Raw genomic sequence first — 22,633 nt, forward strand, 5'->3', positions numbered from 1 at the left:
GACGTGGCGACCCAATTTTCAATAGCGTTCTTCCTTATGCCGAGATACACCCACACACCAGATTAGAAGTTGGTACTTCGCTTATTTTTCAAGATATTCCGCTCACAAGGTTTAGACATACATGGCGGTGGCCATCTTGGATTTTAACGTAGCGACCCAATTTTCAATAGCGTTCTTCCTTATGCCTAGATACACCCACACACCAGATTATAAGTTAGTAGTTCGTTTATTTTTCAAAATATTTCGCTCACAAGGTTGACATATATATGGTGGCGGCCATCTTGGATTTTGACGTGGCGACCCAATTTTCAATAGCTTTCTTCCTTATACCTAGATACACCCACACACCAGATTACAAGTTGGTACTTCGCTTATTTTTCAAGATATTCCACTCAAAAGGTTCAGCCATACATGGCGGCGGCCATCTTGAATTTTGACGTGGCGACCCAATTTTCAATAGCGTTCTTCCTTATGCCGAGATACACCCACACACCAGATTAGAAGTTGGTACTTCGCTTATTTTTCAAGATGTTCCGCTCACAAGGTTTAGACATACATGGCGGTGGCCATCTTGGATTTTAACGTAGCGACCCAATTTTCAATAGCGTTCTTCCTTATGCCTAGATACACCCACACACCAGATTAGAAGTTGGTACTTCGCTTATTTTTCAAGATATTCCGCTCACAAGTTTCAGACATACATGGCGTCAGACATACATGGCGGCGGCCATCTTGGATTTTAACGTAGCGACCCAATTTTCAATAGCGTTCTTCCTTATGCCTAGATACACCCACACACCAGATTAGAAGTTGGTACTTCGCTTATTTTTCAAGATATTCCGCTCACAAGGTTCAGACATACATGGCGTCAGACATACATGGCGGCGGCCATCTTGGATTTTGATGTGGGTTACACCCACACGCCAAATTAGAATTCGGTCCTTCGCTTACGCACGCACGCACACCCGCACGCACGCACAGACGGATGGGAAAACCATAGTCTCCCTTTCGCTCTGCGGTGCGACGGGGGACAACCAGGAGACTGATTGTACAATTTGATGACTATTTGGTGGAGTAAGTTGTGCATCAACGGTGCAACAACTTCAAAATGGCTGTGAGTTGGTGAGCTGCCGTGGTTCATGTGCAGCCTGTGGCTGCTTGGTCTGAATCATTCTCTGTGGGTGCAGCTGTGCTGCTGATGCAATGCCCCCATATTACCAGTCATCTGGTACTCATTTTTCCAAACCTCAGAAGGATGACAGGCTGGGTCAACCCACCTAGTGTTATTTCAACAGCCTGACATTGGATTGAACTCAGGTCCCTAAGACCTCAAGCCAGCCATCTTAACCGTGAAGCCAATGCCAAGCTTAATAGGTGAGCTAAGGAGCTCTTTATGACCTTCAGCTTTGACAAAGAGAGTTTTGTCACTACATCGGTTACCGGCATTGTTAGTAACCCTCTCAGCTCAGAGTCACGTTTCCTAGTGGAAGCCTGGTGTTGGTTTAGCGGTTAGGGTGCCGGCTTGGGATCCTAGGATCCTGGGTTTGAATCCTGGTCAATCAGTAAATTAACACCAGGGGGGTTGACTCAGTCTGTTCATCCTTCCAAGGTCGGCAAATTGAGTACCAGTTCACTGGTAATTCCCTGTGTGTCGCAAGAGGCGACCAACAGGGTTGGCGGCAGGAAGAGCATCCGGCCATAAAACATTGCTTCAAAAAGGGGACCACGGTGCGTCGAAAAAGACCAACCCCTGCTCTGCGGGGAAAATGGCTTCTAAAGGTGGTTCACTGTTTTCTAGTGGAGTAAACCTTTCCAGCACCGAGTTGCGCGAGTTGCGCAGAAGTTTGCGTTCTTCCAGGAGCTCGTTCGGTTTCATATTAGTTGCATTTCAATCAGTTAGATGTTAGAAAGATATGGAGGTCATCGCATCTTTTTCTAAGAACACGGTCACTCAAAGCTTTCGTGTCTGTGATGTTGAATATAAAGTTGAGACGAAGCACAACTGCTGGAATCGACAGTGCCTTCAGGCAAACATAATTAGCCAGGTGGAGAAAAATTCAACTTTCAACTTTACCTGTGGGTCTGAAACCAGTTCATCTGCAGACTCCTCTGAAAAATACAGGATTTTTTTGGAATGTACAACTATACACTCGAATTTATTTTCTCTGGCAAGCAGAAGCTCAGGTTCAACCATGGCATTACTCCACACACGCGAAGCGAAATACAGGGTAAAGCAATCGGTTGTGTATGTGTCTGCATTTTGTTAAGAACGTACATCGAAAAGCGTTCGACTGAGGAAATTGAAACTATACCACATGTTACCTGACCATTTGATATAGCGCATACTGAGTGTACATCAAAAACCGTTCAACAGAGGAAATTTAAACTTTACCACATGTTACATGACCATTTGATATAGCGCATACTGAGTGTACATCAAAAACCGTCCAACAGAGGAAATTGAAACTTTACCACATGTTACATGACTATTTGATATAGCGCATACTGAGTGTACATCAAAAACCGTTCAACAGAGGAAATTTAAACTTTACCACATGTTACCTGACCATTTGATATAGCGCATACTGAGTGTACATCAAAAACTGTTCAACAGAGGAAATTTAAACTTTACCACATGTTACCTGACCATTTGATATAGCGCATACTGAGTGTACATCAAAAACCGTTCAACAGAGGAAATTTAAACTTTACCACATGTGGCATGACTTTGATATAGCGCATATTGAGTGTACATCAAAAACCGTTCAACAGAGGAAATTTGAACTTTACCACATGTTACATGACCATTTGATATATAGCGCATATTGAGTGTACATAAAAAACCGTTCAACAGAGGAAATTTAAACTTTACCACATGTTACCTGACCATTTGATATAGCGCATATTGAGAGTACATCAAAAACCGTTCAACAGAGGAAATTTAAACTTTACCACATGTTACCTGACCATTTGATATAGCGCATACTGAGTGTACATCAAAAACCGTTCAACAGAGGAAATTTAAACTTTACCACATGTTACATGACCATTTGATATATAGCACATATTGAGTGTACCGTTCAACCGTTCAACCGTTCATATTGAGTGTACCGTAAAAAACCGTTCAACAGAGGAAATTTAAACTTTACCACATGTTACCTGACCATTTGATATAGCGCATATTGAGAGTACATCAAAAACCGTTCAACAGAGGAAATTTAAACTTTACCAGATGTTACCTGACCATTTTATATAGCGCATACTGAGTGTACATCAAAAACCGTTCAACAGAGGAAATTTAGACTTTACCACATGTTACATGACCATTTGATATAGCGCATATTGAGTGTATATCAAAAACCGTTCAACAGAGGAAATTAAAACTTCACCACATGTTACATGACCATTTGATATAGCGCATATTGGGCGTACATCAAAAAGCGTTCAACAGAAGAAATTTTAATTTAAAGTCCTTATTCCACCTTTATTTACACATCGTAACCCACAACTTCCAAGTGAAAAACAAACTCTACAAATTTCAGAAAATTAATTAAAAATACAAAACTAGAATTATCGTGCTTGGATGAGTGTCCCCTCCCCCCCCCCCTCCCCCCCTCCCCCCCTCCCCCCCACCCCTCCTCTACCTCCCTGAGTTAATGTTTGGTGGACGCACCGATGACAGCAATTCAGCTGTGAGTCTGTTGGGATCGATCTCTACCAACTTCGCACACCTTGACTGGGCAATATTTGCCCATTCTTCTGTGCAAAACTGTTCAAGCCCAGTCAAGTTGTGTGGGGAGCGTTGATGAACAGCAATCTTCAAGTCATGCCACAGAGTTTCGATTGGATTTAGGGTGGGACCACTCAGGGACATTTATCATTTCATTCCTTTTCATTCTTTTTTGTTCCTCCAGTGTAGCTTTGGCTGTGTGCTTCGGGTAGTTGTCATGCTGAAAGGTGAACTTCTGTCCCAATTTCAGTTTTCTTGCAGAGGGCAGCAGGTTTTCCTCTAAGATTTTTCTGTATTTTGCTCCATCTATTTTCCCTTCCATCCTGACAAGTGCCCCAGTCCCTGCTGATGAGAAACTTCTCCATAACATGATGCTGCCACCACCATGCTTCACAGTAGGGATGGTGTTCTTTGGGTGATGTGCTGTGTTGGGTTTGCGCCATTCCGAATCTCCGAAGTGTGGAAGGGAGTGTGGACACTCATCCAACCAAGATATTTTAGTTTTGTATTTTTAATTAATTTTCTGAAGTTTGTAGAATTTGTTTTTCACTTGGAAGTTGTGGGTTACGATCTGTAAATAAAGGTGCAAAAAGTGTGGTTTAATGCATTTTAATTCCAGGCTATAAGACAACTAAAGGTGAAAATTCTGAAAGGGGGTGTAGACTTTCTTTCGGCAGTGTACATCGAAAACCGTGCGAAGTTAGAATCATTATAATTGCCTCAGCCTTTACTGTGCTGGCTGAGAACAAAATGGAAGAAGAAGAAGAAGTACCATTTTCCGCTTTAACGATCTCACGATTTATACTTCAGCGATCTATTGTGACGTCATTATCAGTCTTATGAATGTACTCTATGGCAGATTTTTCAAAGTATAATTTGTACACATTTACCTCAGAAGTGTAGGTGGATGCAATTACTTCACAAGTATTCTATAAAATCCATCAAGTACTTTTTTTTTTAAGATAGGATGATTGCACAACAAACAACCGGCTTAACTAGCAGCGACACTCCTCCAGAAGGACGTGTTCCATCGTGTCCATCAGACACCGAAGGCTTTTGTAGTGGTTGCGTAAAAGCCGCGTTCAGCTTACCTCAAACCGACTACGCCTTCCTCATGCAAGACAACAGGAGGTCTCACCCTCCCCATGACACACATCACTCTTTCCCTCTCCTCTCTCTCCGTCGGTCCCTCCCCTTCCATTCAGCCCTCTTCCCCCCCCCCCCCCCCCCATACCCTCATACATTTACACCCGTCACATGCTTGTCACACGTTACAAACAGCCGCACTCCGCAAGAGCCGACGGTTCGGTTACAGCTCCGAGGTTAACAGTCTGACTCCGTTTCCCGGGACCATGGACGCTTTCTGCGGCACGTGGAAGATCAAGTCCTCCGACAACTTCGATGCATATTTGCAAGCGCTAAGTACGTGGTAGGCCTACCGTTCGTGCGTCTGTGTGTGTCCATGTGCGAGCCGTGCCGGGACCCTAATATAAACCGCGACCGAAACGTGCTCGGCTCGGCTCGCCTGTGGAGTGGACACGGTAAGCGACCCGAGAGCTCTCGGCACGCCTGTTGGGAAAGGGCGGGGAACGAGTCCACGTGTCGAGGCCATTCGATCGTTACGTGAACGTCGGCCCATAGTCACGTGTGCACGTTTACAATGAGTTATATATAGTGTGCTCGCAAGTTTCCAGTGCCCGCACAGGATTCTAACCGGGGTTGGGATGGGGGCGGAAAAAATGCAAATGGTGTCTCGTGTCATCGAGCCGGAAAGATGGGATCAACCATTCCCATTTATTACCACATCTGATGCAATTTAAAATGAAATGCTCCAGTAGCCAATATTGTATAATTATGGGATTGCCATGTTGTCCTTTCAGGTTTAAGTTGTCCAGTCGAAGTTCGATTCTCGACCAGACTATAATCTTCACATGACGTTAAGCCGGGTGTCCTGCATGCTAGCGCTCGGTGATACACGCTAAATATCCCACAGTGTGTTCCGTGCGCTGCCAGTAGTACCCTGAACGAATGACTAATTGCTGCCATGACCTCCAAAGGGCACAGCTGCCCCAGTGCTGATGCAACCTCCGAACACGTGCTGCATGCGAATGAATTACTTACTTGTCCCACACGCTACAGTGCAATGTTGTAGTACTGAACTTTTGCGTCTGTACGCCATTGGTTGCAGAACAGAGTGGACACAACATAAGAAATGTAACGGCAGGAGAAAGGGGAAATGGTAAACAGCACGGTGGGACAAAATAGACGGAGACGGACAAACAAGGGATGCAGGTAACGATGAGGGGTAAGGGAGAACGCAAAGGGTGGACAAGATGGACACGTAAGGAAAATGTTTGGGAAGGGTGCTGAAGGTGTAACAGGTGTAGAAAAGATCATGATTTTGGATGGGGGATGATTTGAGATAGTGGTTAACAGCTGTCTTTAACACCTGGAGGGATGAATGAGATTGAAGAGATTATGGAAGGTTGTTCCACAGGTGGGGGAAAAAGGAATAAATGAGAGGTGAACAATGGTTCTGGATTTAGGCAGTTTCACGAAGAGGGGGTTGCTGGTGGACCATGTGTGTCCTGCAGAAACTTATGGCGGAGGGGGGTTGGGGGGGGTGCAACACCAGAAATGAAATGAAAGAAGACAGAGAGCCCCCCAACATCATTCATATCTTGCTTTGCCCCCCCCCCCAACATCATTCCTCTCTTGCCTTGCCCCCCAACATCATTCATATCTTGCCTTCTCCCCCCACCCCAACATCATTCATCTCTTGCCTTGCCCCCCCCAACATCATTCATATCTCCCCCCCCCCCCAACATCATTCATCTCTTGCCTTGCCACCTCCCAACATCATTCATCTCTTGCCCTGCCCCCCCCACCAACATCATTCATCTCTTGCCTTGCCCCCCAACATCATCAATCATCTCTTGCCTTGCCCCCCAACATCATTCATCTCTTGCCTTGCCCCTCAACATCATTCAACTCTTGCCTTGCCCCCCAACATCATTCATCTCTTGCCTTGCTCCCCAACATCATTCGTCTCTTGCCTTGCTCCCCAACATCATTCATCTCTTGCCTTGCCCCCCAACATCATTCATCTCTTGCCTTTCCCCCCAACATCATTCATCTCTTGCCATGCCCCCCAACATCATTCATCTCTTGCCTTGCCCCCCATCATCATTAATCTCTTGCCTTGCCCCCCAACATCATTCATCTCTTGCCTTGCCCCCCAACATCATTCATATCTTGCCTTGCCCGCCCCCAACATCATCCATCTTTTGCCTTGTCTCCCCCAACATCATTCATCTCTTGCGTTGCCCCCCAACATCATTAATCTCTTGCCTTGCCCCCCAACATCATTAATCTCTTGCCGTGCCCCCCCCAACATCATTAATCTCTTGCCTTGCCCCCCAACAACATTCATCTCTTGCCTTGCCCCCCCCAACATCATTCATATCTTGCCTTGCCTCCCCCAACATCATTCATCTCTTGCCTTGCCCCCCCCCCCAACATCATTCATATCTTGCCTTGCCTCCCCCAACATCATTCATCTCTTGCCTTGCCCCCCCCCCCACCAACATCATTCATATCTTGCCTTGCCTCCCCCAACATCATTCATCTCTTGCCTTGCCCCCCCCCCCATCCTCATTCATATCTTGCCTTGCCCGCCCCCAACATCATCCATCTTTTGCCTTGTCTCCCCCAACATCATTCATCTCTTGCGTTGCCCCCCAACATCATTAATCTCTTGCCTTGCCCCCCAACATCATTAATCTCTTGCCTTGCCCACCAACATCATTAATCTCTTGCCTTGCCCCCAAACATCATTAATCTCTTGCCTTGCCCCCCAACATCATTAATCTCTTGCGTTGCCCCCCAACATCATTCATCTCTTGCGTTGTCCCCCAACATCATTTATCTCTTGCCTTGCCCCCCAACATCATTCATCTCTTGCCTTGCCCCCCAACATCATTCACCTCTTGCGTTGCCCCCCAACATCATTAATCTCTTGCCTTGCCCCCCAACATCATTAATCTCTTGCCTTGCCCCCCAACATCATTAATTTCTTGCCGTTCCCCCCAACATCAAGCATCTTTTGCCTTGTCTCCCCCAACATCATTCATCTCTTGCGTTGCCCCCCGACATCATTCATCTCTTGCCTTGCCCCCCAACATCATTAATCTCTTGCCTTGCCCCCCAACATCATTAATTTCTTGCCGTTCCCCCCAACATCATCATCTTTTGCCTTGTCTCCCCCAACATCATTCATCTCTTGCCTTGCCCCCCAACATCATTAATCTCTTGCCTTGCCCCCCAACATCATGAATCTCTTGCGTTGCCCCCCAACATCATTCATCTCTTGCGTTGCCCCCCAACATCATTAATCTCTTGCCGTGCCCCCCAACATCATTAATCTCTTGCCGTGCCCCCCAACATCATTCATCTCTTGCGTTGCCCCCCAACATCATTCTTCTCTTGCGTTGCCCCCCAACATCATTAATCTCTTGCGTTGCCCCCCAACATCATTAATCTCTTGCCTTGCCCCCCAACATCATTAATCTCTTGCCTTGCCCCCCCACATCATTCATCTCTTGCCTTGCCCCCCAACATCATTAATCTCTTGCGTTGCCCCCCAACATCATTAATCTCTTGCCTTGCCCCCCAACATCATTCTTCTCTTGCGTTGCCCCCCAACATCATTAATCTCTTGCCTTGCCCCCCAACATCATTAATCTCTTGCCATGCCCCCAACATCATTAATCTCTTGCCTTGCCCCCCCACATCATTCATCTCTTGCCTTGTCGACCTGTCGGCGATGGCGAAGTGCTCGGCCCAGAGACTCAGCTTTATTGCGAGAGATTCCCATGACCAAGTTTGTTATGAAGTTTCAAGAGAAGTTTCTTATATTTTTCCAACTTTAACATGTTGGGTTTCATTCCTTTTGCTCCCCCTATTTTTAATCCCCATTCATGTCTCTGAGCTCGACCTCCCCTCTCCCCCCACATGTCATGTCAGTTCCTCTTCTCTGTCTCCACCTGGTCAGTGGTGCCCTGAAGGACGGTCACCTCGAAGCCGAACTATGCCTCGCTGCTCGATGCTCCACCGCACTCGACACGTTCTGTAAACGCACGACTCCCGAGTATCTTGGAACCGGACACATTTCGAGATTTTATTCTTCTTTCTTGGTGTTGCCACTTTGTTTGGGAAGGGCTGGGTAAATTGTGGGGTGGGGGTGGCAAGGGGACCCGGTTGTACATCTAATAAACCGCCACCCTGGTGTTGCACAGGCCAGTTACGGCATCAATGGTCTCAAGAGTTACAACAACTAGTTTGAAAAGAACTCCTGTTTTTGTGTGTGTACAAGATCGAGGCTCGTGTAAGAGCGAACATTAATCACAAAAAAAACGGACACATAAAACTTAAGATAAAGGGAGCGGGAGACAAGATGCGGAGAGAAGGAGAAGCACACAAGTACAACATTTGAGAGCAGGGACATCGGGAGATCTGTGGGAGGGAGAGGGCTTGGGGGAAGGAGGCACGGGAAGGGGGGCGTGGGTGGTATAAAACACATGGACACTGCTAGGACTTCCAGGAAAGAACTATGGAAATGAAATGAAAATCTGTTGTTTCTATGGAAATGAAAATCATCGTCTTTCGGAAGGACGTTTAGCCAGCAGACCCGTACGCTAGCATTGGTGCTTGGTGGACCCGGAGCAAATGACAAATTCTCCGCCCTAACTACTGCTGGGAAGGTATTGGCAAACCACCCGGTCCCACCCTAAATCACAGGACCCTTGCCAAGAAACTGCTTCGGCAGTGCTGCACCTACTTTCGGTGAGAAACCCACAATACGAATACGTCACCTGACGCTTATTTCCCCACGCGCGTGAAGTGAAAAGTGGGGATAAGCAATTGGGTCACTTTGTCTGTCTGTCTACAACTATCAGTCTACGATCGAAGAACTACTTGATTTCAATTCATTGTTGTATTTTGAACACAAATCGGAAAACGAACCTGCAGTTTAGCCGTACTTTGGCTCCAAATTTAGCAAATTGTACGGAATCTCATCCCGATTGCACATGCACAAGGGAATAAGGTAGGTTTTAAGCGGTAATTCCGCTTCAATATTTGGCTATGTCCAATGTTTGATCAAAAATGAAGAAGAAGAACCTTTCAACCTTGTTTAATTCTAAAGGGTAATTATATAATAGGTTCTAAAGGGTAATTCTAAAGGGTTTCGTTCATTTATAGGCTTTGCCTATTTCATATTAAAAATGCCAAACACTTCCTTTGGACACAGGTGCGATTTCTTTTTAAGTCTGTCTGCCTGTTAGTCAAACAAAATGGAATCATTCCAAACAGTAAGCCTACTGTTTTAGGGACATCATAAAGGACACACACAACAGGCACGTATAACAAATGTAACATGTTAAATAAGGTTGCATTACAATCAGCTAACATTACTGCATTACAAAAAATGTGCAAACACTGATCCCCTTACCTACAGACCTCTCAGCTTACTTCCAATCAGCATCAAGGTCATGGAATCCATCATCACAGTTGATATGAAATCCTTCATTTTCTCCAACAACCTCATCTCAAATCACCAATTTGGTTTCAGACCAGGTCACTCAACATTGGACATGATGCTTCTGCTCTCCCAACAATGGATGGAGGCCATGGAGGCCCGCAATGTCATTTACGAGATCAGGGCCGTCTGTCTGGACATGTATCGTGCTTTTGATACAGTCTGTCATCCTGCCTTACTCTCCAAACTCTCGGCCAATGGCATCCAAGGCTAACTCCACACATGGCTTCCTGACTTCCTCTACTCTCCTAACAAACGTATGGATTTCAATGGAATCCTTCGACGAAATGATTCGATTTTGAAGATCCGGATTCGGATCCGGCTACTAGAATTTTATGTGATTTTTCACCATTGAGTGAGGCCAAAACCGATACATAGCACGATATCTCAAAAAGGTTGTGGCCGGATTTGGACGAAACTTGGTGGAGAGGTTGTGTGTGTGACAAGGAAGAATTGATTCGATTTTGGTGAAGATCTGAATATGGATTCGGATACGAGCATTATTTAATTATATAAGTGATTCTTCACCATTGAGTGATGGGGCTAAAACCGATACATAGCACGATATCTCAAAAAGTTAAGGACGGATTTGGACGAAACTTGGTGGAGAGGTTGTGTGTGTGACAAGGAAGAATCGATTCGATTTTGGTGAAGATCTGAATATGGATTCGGATACGAGCATTATTTCATTATATAAGTGATTCTTCACCATTGAGTGATGGGGCTAAAACCGATACATAGCACGATATCTCAAAAAGTTAAGGACGGATTTGGACGAAACTTGGTGGAGAGGTTGTGTGTGTGACAAGGACGAATCGATTCGATTTTGGTGAAGATCTGAATATGGATTCGGATAGGATAATTATTTAATTATATAAGTGATTCTTCACCATTGAGTGATGGGGCTAAAACCGATACATAGCACGATATCTCAAAAAGTTAAGGACGGATTTGGACGAAACTTGGTGGACTTATTGTGTATGTGAAAAGGAAGAATCGATTCGATTTTGGTGAAGATCTGAATATGGATTCGGATACGAGCATTATTTAATTATATAAGTGATTCTTCACCATTGAGTGATCGGGCTAAAACCGATACATAGCACGATATCTCAAAAAGTTAAGGACGGATTTGGACGAAACTTGGTGGACTTATTGTGTATGTGAAAAGGAAGAATCGATTCGATTTTGGTGAAGATCTCAATATGGATTCGGATAGGATAATTATTTAAATTTTAAGTGATTCTTCACCATTGAGAGATCGGGCAAAAGCGATTACATAACATGATATTTTAAAAGGTTACGGATGACATGATTAAACTAGGTGAAAGTTGGTTATGTGACAAGAAGAAGCAGATTCGATTTTGGTTCAGGTCCGAATCCAGATCCGGCCTATCAGTGGGATACAAAACATGACCTGTTCAGCCTGGTGGAGGTGTGAGCTCTACCGAGTGCCGTTGTAGTTTTTTAAATTTAATGATAAACATTACATGACACTGTAGAGCACAAATAACCTTCTTGTCACTTACAAAAACTTTCCATTCAACTTGGACAAAATATTACGCCATTTTACGTCATCTCGCCCAATCAGATGTGCAGTTCACGCTCTCAGCGTTGGGGAATATCAAGATTCATTTACTGTACTGGTAGGAAATACAGTAAATGTACAGTAAACACAGTAAGCAATAGTCGAACAGACCCTTCCCAGGTCCTTCACGTGATACCATAACCTAGATGGAAACCAATTTACATCCTTATTGTCTGGAAAAGTGCAGCAGATACTGAATGAGCAACAATTTCCTTACCACTCTGGATCATAATTGCATCATCCTTCTGATTAAAAAGCATACGCATGCTCCTGTTGGGCAAGAGATGGGATTTAACAAGAGATCCTATCAGCACATCAGGGCCACATAATCATAGGTGTCTGTGTACCTGTGAACACTTATAATAACAGCCTTGCATGATAGTAAGTACCATAATTACAGGACACTAACACTTGCTTCGTTGTTTTGCACGCTCAGATGTCGGGTTAGTAACGAGGAAGATCGCAGGCACGCAGAGTCCCACGGTGAAAATCACCAAAGATGGAGATACGGTCACCATAAAGACGAGCAGCACCTTCAAAACCTCGGAGATCACCTTCAAACTCGGGGAGGAGTTTGACGAAACCACGGCCGATGACCGAAAAGTGAAGGTGAATTGCGGAGGTGTGCCGAGTACCGGTGAATCTTTACATTTTTACACTGAAGTTCTTAAAGTTGAAGTTTATTTTAAACAAGAAGTCTACAACGTTTTGTGAAAAGGAAGGACATTTTGCGCATCTCTGTGTAAAACTTTGCGCATCTCGTGTGAACCAAAGCAGACGAGATTAACGCTTTGCACATCTCATTATAATAGAGCAAACATGTATGGTTATGTGTGCGACTAAACGGCTTCTTCTTCTTCTTCTTCAAATAAAGTTATTAACACCCTCTTAATTATGTTTAGACTACTGAGACCCCGCAGATCTTTGACGACCCTTTAATTCCCCCATGACCCTTTATACCACCAAGACCCCTGAAGACCCAAAATACCCTTAAAGACCCAAAAGACCCTGAAGATTCCAAAGACCCCAAAGACCCAAAACACCCCCAAAGACCCAAAATACCCTTGAAGGCCCAGAGGCTCAAAAAGACCCTGAAGACCCAAATGGCCCCGAAGTCCCAAAAAACCCCAAAGACCCAAAACACCCCAAAGACCCAAAACACCCTGAAGACCCAAAAATACCCAAAAATACCCCGAAGACCCAAAATACTCCGAAGACCCAAAATACCCCAAATACCCAAAACACCCTGAAGACCACAAAGACCCCGAAGACCCAAAAGACCCTGAAGATCACAAAGACCACAAAGACCCCGTAGACCCAAAATACCCAAAAGACCCAAAATACCCTTAAAGGCCCAGAGGATCCAAAAGACCCTGAAGACCCAAAAGACCCCGAAGACCCAAAAGACCCCGAAGACCCAAAAGACCCCGAAGACACAAAAGACACCGAAGACCAAAAAGACCCAAATACCATTAAAGACCCAGAGGAACCAAAAGACCCTTAAGACCCAAAAGCCCCTGAAGACATTGAAGACCCCAAAGACCCTGAAGACCCAAAAGACCCCGACGACCCAAAAAACCCTGAATACCCCAAAATACCCCGAATACCCAAAAGACCCAAAACACCCTGAAGACCCTATATACCCTATAGACCCAAAAGACCCTTAAATAGCCCAAATAACCAAAATACCCCAACGACACTTAAAGACCCAGAGGAAACAAAAGACCTTTAAGACACAAAAGCCCCTGAAGACACCGAAGACCCAAAACACCCCAAAGACCCAAAATACCCTCAAAGGCCCAGAGGATCCAAAATACCTTGAAGACCCAAAACACCATGAAGATCCAAAAGACCCAAAATACACCAAAATGGTCAAAGATGCCTATCCCTCTGAAACGACGTATGGTAAGGTGCACGGAGTCACGCTAGTTTTTACCATGGTCTGATGAAGACCCGAGTTTCAAGTATGCTTTGTATTGAGGTTTGAGACCCCTTTCCCTCCACAACTACATATCTCACCACTTTAACACAGCTCACTCGAGATGGGTTGAAACGGCCAAAATGTCCCAAGCGCACCCCACTCGCCACCATCGACAACGACTGAGCTTCCACGACTGTACCAAGACACACACTCGTGTGAAAGATTCTCACAACAAACATGGACAATAAAGACAAACTTTGGATCTCTAACTTCCTCTCTGGCAGGTAGCACGTGTTACTCTCGACAACACCTATCATCCCAAACGGTCGGTGTCCCTCAGGGAGCTGGTCGGTCCACAGGACTTTTTAACCTTTTCCTCCACGACATCCCAGAACCCCCACCCCATGTGATAATTTCCATGTACACAGACAACCTTTCCATACCAGAACAAAGCGACACCACAAATGCAAGCACACGCTAACTTCAACGATACATAACGATTCCAACACTGGCTCCTGCTTAACAGAATCAACAACTTCCATAACAACAACAACTCACTGAACAGAACAACTTCCCATAAACAAAAACCCAAAATACTCGGAATCACAGTCTACTCTCACATGACTTTCAATAAACACGTACGACAAACCAGAGACGGAGTCAATCAAAAAGTTAACCCACTAAAGGTAATAAGTAACATTAAATTTGGTCCACAAAATGAACACCTAACTACAATTTATATCGGAACCACGATCTATTATGCCATTCCAAAGTGCACTCTTACGATTATCCAAAACAAAACGCATTAAACCTTCAAAAAACCGAAAACAAAGCACAGGTCGTACCAACTCAACCACATAGATCACCTTAACGTTGAAACAACAATACTTCCCCTCCAACACCATGTCACATCAGTGGTACACTCTTCATTAAAACCACCCGGACATCAGAGCATCCGTGTCACCACTCGCTCAATTAGCCACCTCATCCCAGACAAAAAACCCTCATCTGTAGACCCCTACTACTTCTTCTTCTCTAACCACACTCCATGATTCATCCATCCGAACAAACCCTTCTGCGCTCCTCCATGAGTGGGCTATCCAACTCCATTCTGGTAATCATTCTGCAATCAAAACATGTCAACACAAACTCATTTCAATTCGGAACCTGCTCTGCCCATGCTGTCATCTTGAAGCCAACTATGCACACTACCTGATCACAACCCGTACACCACCAAACCACAACCCATACACTACCCGGTCACAACCCGTACACCACCCAACCACAACCCGTACACAACCCGGTTACAATCCGTACACCACCCAACCACAACCCATACACCACCCAACCACAACCCGTACACCACCAAACCACAACCCATACACTACCCGGTCACAACCCGTACACCACCCAACCACAACCCGTACACAACCCGGTTACAACCCATACACCACCCGGTCACAACCCGTACACCACCCAACCACAACCCGTACACAACCCGGTTACAATCCGTACACCACCCAACCACAACCCGTACACCACCCTGTCACAACCCTTACACCACCCGATCACAACTCGTATACCACCCGATCACAACTCGTATACCACCCGATCACAACCCGTATACCACCCGATCACAACTCGTATACCACCCAATCACAACCCGTATACCACCCGATCACAACCGTACAACATCTATTCTTGTAACGATTTTTGGGGGAATTTGGTTGGAGAGGCCTTGAGGCTTGAGGCTTCCATTGAGGCTTTCATAAAGGATTCCATTGAGGCTTCCATTGAGTCTTTCATTGAGACTTCCATTGAGGCTTTCATTGAGGCTTTCATTGAGGCTTTCATTGAAGCTTTAATTGAGGCTCCCATTGAGGCTTCCATTGAGGCTTTCATTGAGGCTTCCACGGAGGATTCCATTGAGGCTTCCACTGAGGCTTCCATTGAGGCTTCCATTGAAGCTTACATTGAGGCTTCCATTGAGGATGCCATGATGATGATGATGATTATGATAGTAAGTCCTGCAAGGCCATTGCATTGAGTTTTAATTTCCATTCAAAGGTAACATCATTTAGCTTGGCTTCGTCTCTTCGCGAAAACGACTTACCATCAATTGATGCAAAATGCACTTATTTCATTATATAACCTTTTATAAGCTTTTAATGGATTTCCAACCAAGATGATTGTCATCAAGTAAAGTTTCACCAGACTCGGCGGCATTGTGGTCAGAGCATCTACTCTGAGTCTGGTGGGGCTGACCCTGTCTGGTGGTTTGATTCTGACCCTGTCTGGTGGTTTGATTCTGACCCTGTCTGGTGGTTTGATTCTGACCCTGTCTGGAGGTTTGATTCTGACCCTGTCTGGTGGTTTGATTCTGACCCTGTCTGGAGGTTTGATTCTGACCCTGTCTGGTGGTTTGATTCTGACCCTGTCTGGTGGTTTGATTCTGACCTTGTCTGGTGCTTTGATTCTGACCCTGTCTGGTGGTTTGATTCTGACCCTGTCTGGTGGTTTGATTCTGACCTTGTCTGGTGCTTTGATTCTGACCCTGTCTGGAGGTTTGATTCTGACCCTGTCTGGAGGTTTGATTCTGACCCTGTCTGGTGCTTTGATTCTGACCCTGTCTGGTGCTTTGATTCTGACCTTGTCTGGTGGTTTGATTCTGACCCTGTCTGGTGCTTTGATTCTGACCCTGTCTGGTGGTTTGATTCTGACCCTGTCTGGTGGTTTGATTCTGACCCTGTCTGGTGCTTTCATTTTGACCTTGTCTGGTGGTTTGATTCTGACCCTGTCTGGTGGTTTGATTCTGACCCTGTCTGGTGGTTTGATTCTGACCCTGTCTGGTGGTTTGATTCTGACCCTGTCTGGTGGTTTGATTCTGACCCTGTCTGGTGGTTTGATTCTGACCCTGTCTGGTGGTTTGATTCTGACCCTGTCTGGTGGTTTGATTCTGACCCTGTCTGGTGGTTTCATTCTGACCCTGTCTGGTGCTTTGATATTGACCCTGTTTCTGGTGGTTTGATTCTGACCCTGTCTGGTGGTTTGATTCTGACCCTGTCTGGTGGTTTGATTCTGACCCTGTCTGGTGGTTTGATTCTGACCCTGTCTGGTGCTTTGATTTTGACCCTGTGTGGTGGTTTGATTCTGACCCTGTCTGGTGCTTTGATTCTGACCCTGTCTGTGTCTGGTGGTTTGATTCTGACCCTGTCTGGTGCTTTGATTCTGACCCTGTCTGGTGCTTTGATTCTGACCCTGTCTGGAGGTTTGATTCTGACCCTGTCTGGTGGTTTGATTCTGACCCTGTCTGGTGGTTTGATTCTGACCCTGTCAGGTGGTTTGATTCTGACCCTGTCTGGTGGTTTGATTCTCACCTTGTCTGGTGCTTTGATTCTGACCCTGTCTGTGTCTGGCGGTTTTATTCTGACCCTGTCTGGTGGTTTCATTCTGACCCTGTCTGTGTCTGGTGGTTTCATTCTGACCCTGTCTGGTGGTTTGATTCTGACCCTGTCTGGTGCTTTGATTCTGACCCTGTCTGTGTCTGGTGGTTTGATTCTGACCCTGTCTGGTGGTTTGATTCTGACCCTGTCTGGTGCTTTGATTCTGACCCTGTCTGGTGCTTTGATTCTGACCCTGTCTGGTGGTTTGATTCTGACCCTGTCTGGTGGTTTGATTCTGACCCTGTCTGTGTTTGGTGCTTTGATTCTGACCCTGTCTGGTGGTTTGATTCTGACCCTGTCTGGTGGTTTGATTCTGACCCTGTCTGGTGGTTTGATTGTGACCCTGTCTGGTGCTTTGATTCTGACCCTGTCTGGTGCTTTGATTCTGACCCTGTCTGTGTCTGGTGGTTTGATTCTGACCCTGTCTGGTGGTTTGATTCTGACCCTGTCTGTGTCTGGTGGTTTGATTCTGACCCTGTCTGGTGCTTTGATATTGACCCTGTTTCTGGTGGTTTGATTCTGACCCTGTCTGGTGGTTTGATTCTGACCCTGTCTGGTGGTTCGATTCTGACCCTGTCTGGTGCTTTGATTTTGACCCTGTGTGGTGGTTTGATTCTGACCCTGTCTGTGTCTGGTGGTTTGATTCTGACCCTGTCTGTGTCTGGTGCTTTGATTCTGACCCTGTCTGGTGCTTTGATTCTGACCCTGTCTGGTGCTTTGATTCTGACCCTGTCTGGAGGTTTGATTCTGACCCTGTCTGGTGGTTTGATTCTGACCCTGTCTGGTGCTTTGATTCTGACCCTGTCTGGTGCTTTGATTCTGACCCTGTCTGTGTCAGGTGGTTTGATTCTGACCCTGTCTGGTGGTTTGATTCTCACCCTGTCTGGTGGTTTGATTCTGACCCTGTCTGTGTCTGGTGGTTTGATTCTGACCCTGTCTGGTGGTTTGATTCTGACCCTGTCTGGTGGTTTCATTCTGACCCTGTCTGTGTCTGGTGGTTTGATTCTGACCCTGTCTGGTGGTTTGATTCTGACCCTGTCTGGTGGTTTGATTCTGACCCTGTCTGTGTCTGGTGGTTTGATTCTGACCCTTTCTGGTGGTTTGATTCTGACCCTGTCTGGTGGTTTGATTCTGACCCTGTCTGTGTCTGGTGGTTTGATTCTGACCCTGTCTGGTGGTTTGATTCTGACCCTGTCTGGTGGATTCTGACCCTGTCTGGATCATTCCGAAGATTTTTACAAATGGCGCATGCATGATTTCCTTGCTTTGCACTCAGCATTTAGAGGAAAGAGCACAGGTAAACCCTCTGGATTGACATTCCGTGCAAAGGGTGGTGGAGAGGCCCAAGGGGCACTACTTTGATAAAATTACAAATTCCGGTCCAGTGGTTGCCCTCAATGTCCAATTGTACATAAAGATGATGATTATGATGGAGGTGAAGGTAATTCTGTCTTCTCTCCGCACCACAGAGCCTCGTTACCATAGAAAATGGAAAGTTGGTGCACCTGCAGAAATGGGATGGAAAAGAGACCACCCTGGTTCGAGAACCGAAGGATGACAAGTTCATTCTGGTACGGCTTGAATACGTCGGATTATTCTGGAGGCAATTTGTGAAACGGTGGTTTGTGTGGTGACGCTTAGAAAAAGCCGCCGTTTGCCTGAAGGTGCTGACTAAGCATATTTACTGGAAAAGGAAGCGGGCAAGTTGAGGCATTTGAATGAATGAATGAATTTGTCAAGTTGAGGCATTGCCGCAAGGTGGGAACGAGTCGGGTTTTACCGACGATGAACTGTACTTTGGGAGTGGAGTTTTGGACCAACACAGGGAAACATGGCAAACGCATTTACGTCGTAGTTTTTTTTCTTATAACTGTGGTGACGGTGTCGGAATTGGATTGCTCGGCCAAGCGGACAAATTGAACGTGCTGCTCACCGGGTAGTCCAGCATGCACACGAGATTTTTTTTTTTGAATGTCCCTTCTTTTCTATACTTTGCCACATGGCACATACAATATATAAAGGGGCACATACAATATCATAAGATACATTTCAAATATGAACAAAACGCATTTGTTCATCGTACAAGACTTTATTGAAGACGATATAAAACACTTGAAAAAATAAGGGGAAAAACATTCAACCCAGACAGGATTTGAACTCATATATAATCCCCAGCTTGGGAGTCTGATGCCTTTTCCATAACGCCATTAACCCAACACATAAAATTTGGGTAACAATATTTTGAAGAATTATAAAGTGTGTGTGTGTATATATATATATACCACCACCAGACCTTTTGAGGCCATTTTTCCCTGCAGAGCAGGGGTTGGCCTTTTTTGGGGCACCGTGGTCCCCTTTTTGAAGCAATGTTTTATGGCCAGATGCCCTTCCTGCCACCAACCCTGTTAGTTGCCACTTGCGACACACAGGGAATTACCAGCAAGCTGGTACTCAATTTGCCGACCTCGGAAGGATGACAGGCTGAGTCAACCCCCCTGGCGTTAATTCAGCGATCGACCGGGATTCGAACCCAGGATCCTGGGATCCCAAGCCAGCACCTTAACCGCTAAGCCAACACCAGGATATTTCATGCATATAATTGAAGTATGTATTTTATTATGACTTGTAATACCTATTCCCATTAGAAATTGCACTATACGATACACATTTACAAAGAAAATATGCGTCGCCACTTGGGCTCAAACAAATGGGGCTGTGAATGTATTTTAACGGCCAGAAACATTACCGGGTACACCACCAGGACAACCACCAAGTTTCAATTCATTCCGTCCAGTGGTTTAGGATGGGAGATGTTATTGCTGAGCTTTGCTGAGTGAACGTACAATGAGCTCATTTTGATGTGTAGAACATACTGTATACAACATGATATAAACTACATTTCAAATCAAATGTTTCCTGAAGCACTGTCGTTGAAATCAACATGAAATTGTTCATATGATTCAATGAAATGACGATTTGTCTGAGGTGAGACCTTTTCTCTTGGCAGACCTGCACTATGGGCAATGTTGTGTGCACGCGTACCTACGAGAAAGAATAACAAGGCAGCAACAATTTTGGGGAACAAATTGCCATGCCAGTCATGCTACGTCTTCATCACAGAATCAACGAGACAACCTGCTGTGAAGAGAGGGTTTATGGCTGTGGCAGTGAATAGAGGGATAGGGAGCGGGTGGGGTAGGGTTGAACTAGGTAGCGGAGGAGGGTGGGGGGGATAAAATAAAGAGGATTTTAGTAATAAAATTTCTTGTTAACTGTGATATAAATGGTTAATTGTGTCATTCTCTTGAGTGGTGGAGTAGTGCGTATAATGATGTGTCACAATCCATCAAACTGTTACACTATTTGTTAAAGTACTGGAATACATGACTCTACCAATTATTTAATTGTGTTTTTGATGTCGCAATTCATTTGGTACTGGGTTTTGAGTGAACACCAATATTTTACAAAATGGCACTACCTTGGGCAGTGTGGGGGTAATCAGATAGGCCAATGCTGCCCTAAAGTTGATTGTAATTTTTACAAGACCACAATAGACCACATAAATACGTTGATCAACTAAAACGGCACTCAGTGGAGAGCATACCTCCGCCTGGTGAACAGTTTACGTTTTGTATCTCAGAGTAAACCAGAAAATCAAAAACAAACAACATGCATTTTAAGGCCATTTTCCCTGCGAGAGCGGGGGTTAGTCTTGCGGTCCCCATGACAATCTTCTCCATTTTGCCCTATTTTGTGCATCTCCCCTTGTTAACCCCCTTGTTGGCATTTCTTCTTCCACCACCTTTAGCCAAGTCTTTCTCGGTCTTCCCCGGCCTCTACTTCCTTCTACATTCATTTCCATCACTCTTCTCAACCAGTCACTTTCATCCTTCCTCAACACATGACCAAACCATCTCAACCTGTTGCTCTTCACTGCATCAATCACAGGCTCAATATCCATCATCTTTTGCAATTCATCATTTGTCTTCCTCTCTCTCAACGATACTCCACACATCCACCGAACCATTCGCATTTCCACCCTTTCCAGCCTTCGTTGCTGCTCTACGTTCATTACGCATGTCTCGCTCCCATAAATCGTAACACTTCTCACACATGCAGCATACACCTTTCCCTTCAGCTTCAACGACACTCCCCTCCTCGTCAGCACGCCACTCAGTTCCCGAAACTTCTTCCATGCACATCTCACTCCAGCAACCGTTGCCGAGTCTGATCCACCTTCTCCATTCAGCATGTCTCCTAGGTAGCAAAATGTTTTCACACCTTCCAGCTTCACGCCGTCTCCAAGATCCAACTCAACATTTCCTCCATCTGCAGCTTCCTCCACACACCTTACACTTGAATGTAGCTGCCACACTGGTTAATGACCCTCTCAGACCAGGACATTTTTGATGAACCCACTCAGCGCACATTGTACATTGAATGGAGTTCACTCCGACACCCTTCCTGCACACAGCACATGGCCACTTCCCAGTTCTTTCCACGTCACCACATGCTTTACCACTTGCCATCACCTTCGTCTTTCCAACATTCACTTTCAGACCTTTTGTCTTCATACATTCCTTCCACTTGTTCATCTTCTCCTTCAGTCCATCCATACTTTCTGCAATCACACGAGATCATCTGCACACAACAACTCCCAGGGTAAACCCTCCTTTACATTCCAAGCCAGCACCTCCATCACAGCTACAAATAGTAGTGGACTTGGTACCGACCCCTGATGCACTCCCACCTTCACGTCAAACTCACCACTGTTCCCGTCCTTTGTCCTTACAGCTGTGCGCTCTCTTTCATACATTGCCATCACCACTCTGATCAACCATTCCTCCACTCCTAACTTCCTCAATGCCCGTGTCACTACTTCACATGGAACCGTATCGAATTCTTTCTCCAGATCAACAAACCCAAGAAACAACTTCTTCCTCTTCTCCATGTACTTCTCCTGCAACTGCCTTACAATAAAAAGCACGTCTGTTGTTCCTCTTCCTGGCATAAATCCAAACTTCATTTCGTCGATCTTCACAATCTTCCTTATCCTCCTCTCCAACACCCTTTCCAATACCTTCATTCCATGTTCCAATAACTTTATCGCTCGATACGAGCCACAATCCAGAGGGTCACCTTTCCCCTTGTATGGAGGGACGAGGGTATTCAGTTCCCAATCCACTGGATTGCGGCCTTCTTTCACCACCAGATTACAGATCTCTGTCATTCTCTTCACACCCCAACTTCTCGCTGCCTTCAACATATCTCCCACAACTCCCGTCGGCCCTCCCGCTTTTCTACTCTTCATTGCTTTTATCGCTTCAACTTTCTTCTCAGTTATCTTCTCTGC

At 45.4% G+C, this 22,633-nt stretch overlaps 1 protein-coding gene across 1 annotated transcript; it reads left to right on the plus strand.

Annotated features, from left to right (window-relative positions):
* Positions 1 to 4,849: 4,849 nt before the first annotated feature.
* On the plus strand, positions 4,850 to 20,684 carry LOC137432555 (fatty acid-binding protein, heart). Its single transcript, XM_068124589.2, has 4 exons — positions 4,850 to 5,152; positions 12,353 to 12,525; positions 18,750 to 18,851; positions 20,288 to 20,684. Exons 1-4 carry the CDS (start codon positions 4,876 to 4,878, stop codon positions 20,336 to 20,338), a joined length of 603 nt encoding a protein of 200 aa, XP_067980690.2. The 5' UTR covers positions 4,850 to 4,875; the 3' UTR covers positions 20,339 to 20,684.
* Positions 20,685 to 22,633: the final 1,949 nt, after the last annotated feature.

This window comes from Myxine glutinosa, chromosome 8 (assembly GCF_964187855.1).
Source record: "Myxine glutinosa chromosome 8, kmMyxGlut1.1, whole genome shotgun sequence".
In the NCBI taxonomy this organism is placed as follows: Eukaryota; Metazoa; Chordata; class Myxini; order Myxiniformes; family Myxinidae; genus Myxine; species Myxine glutinosa.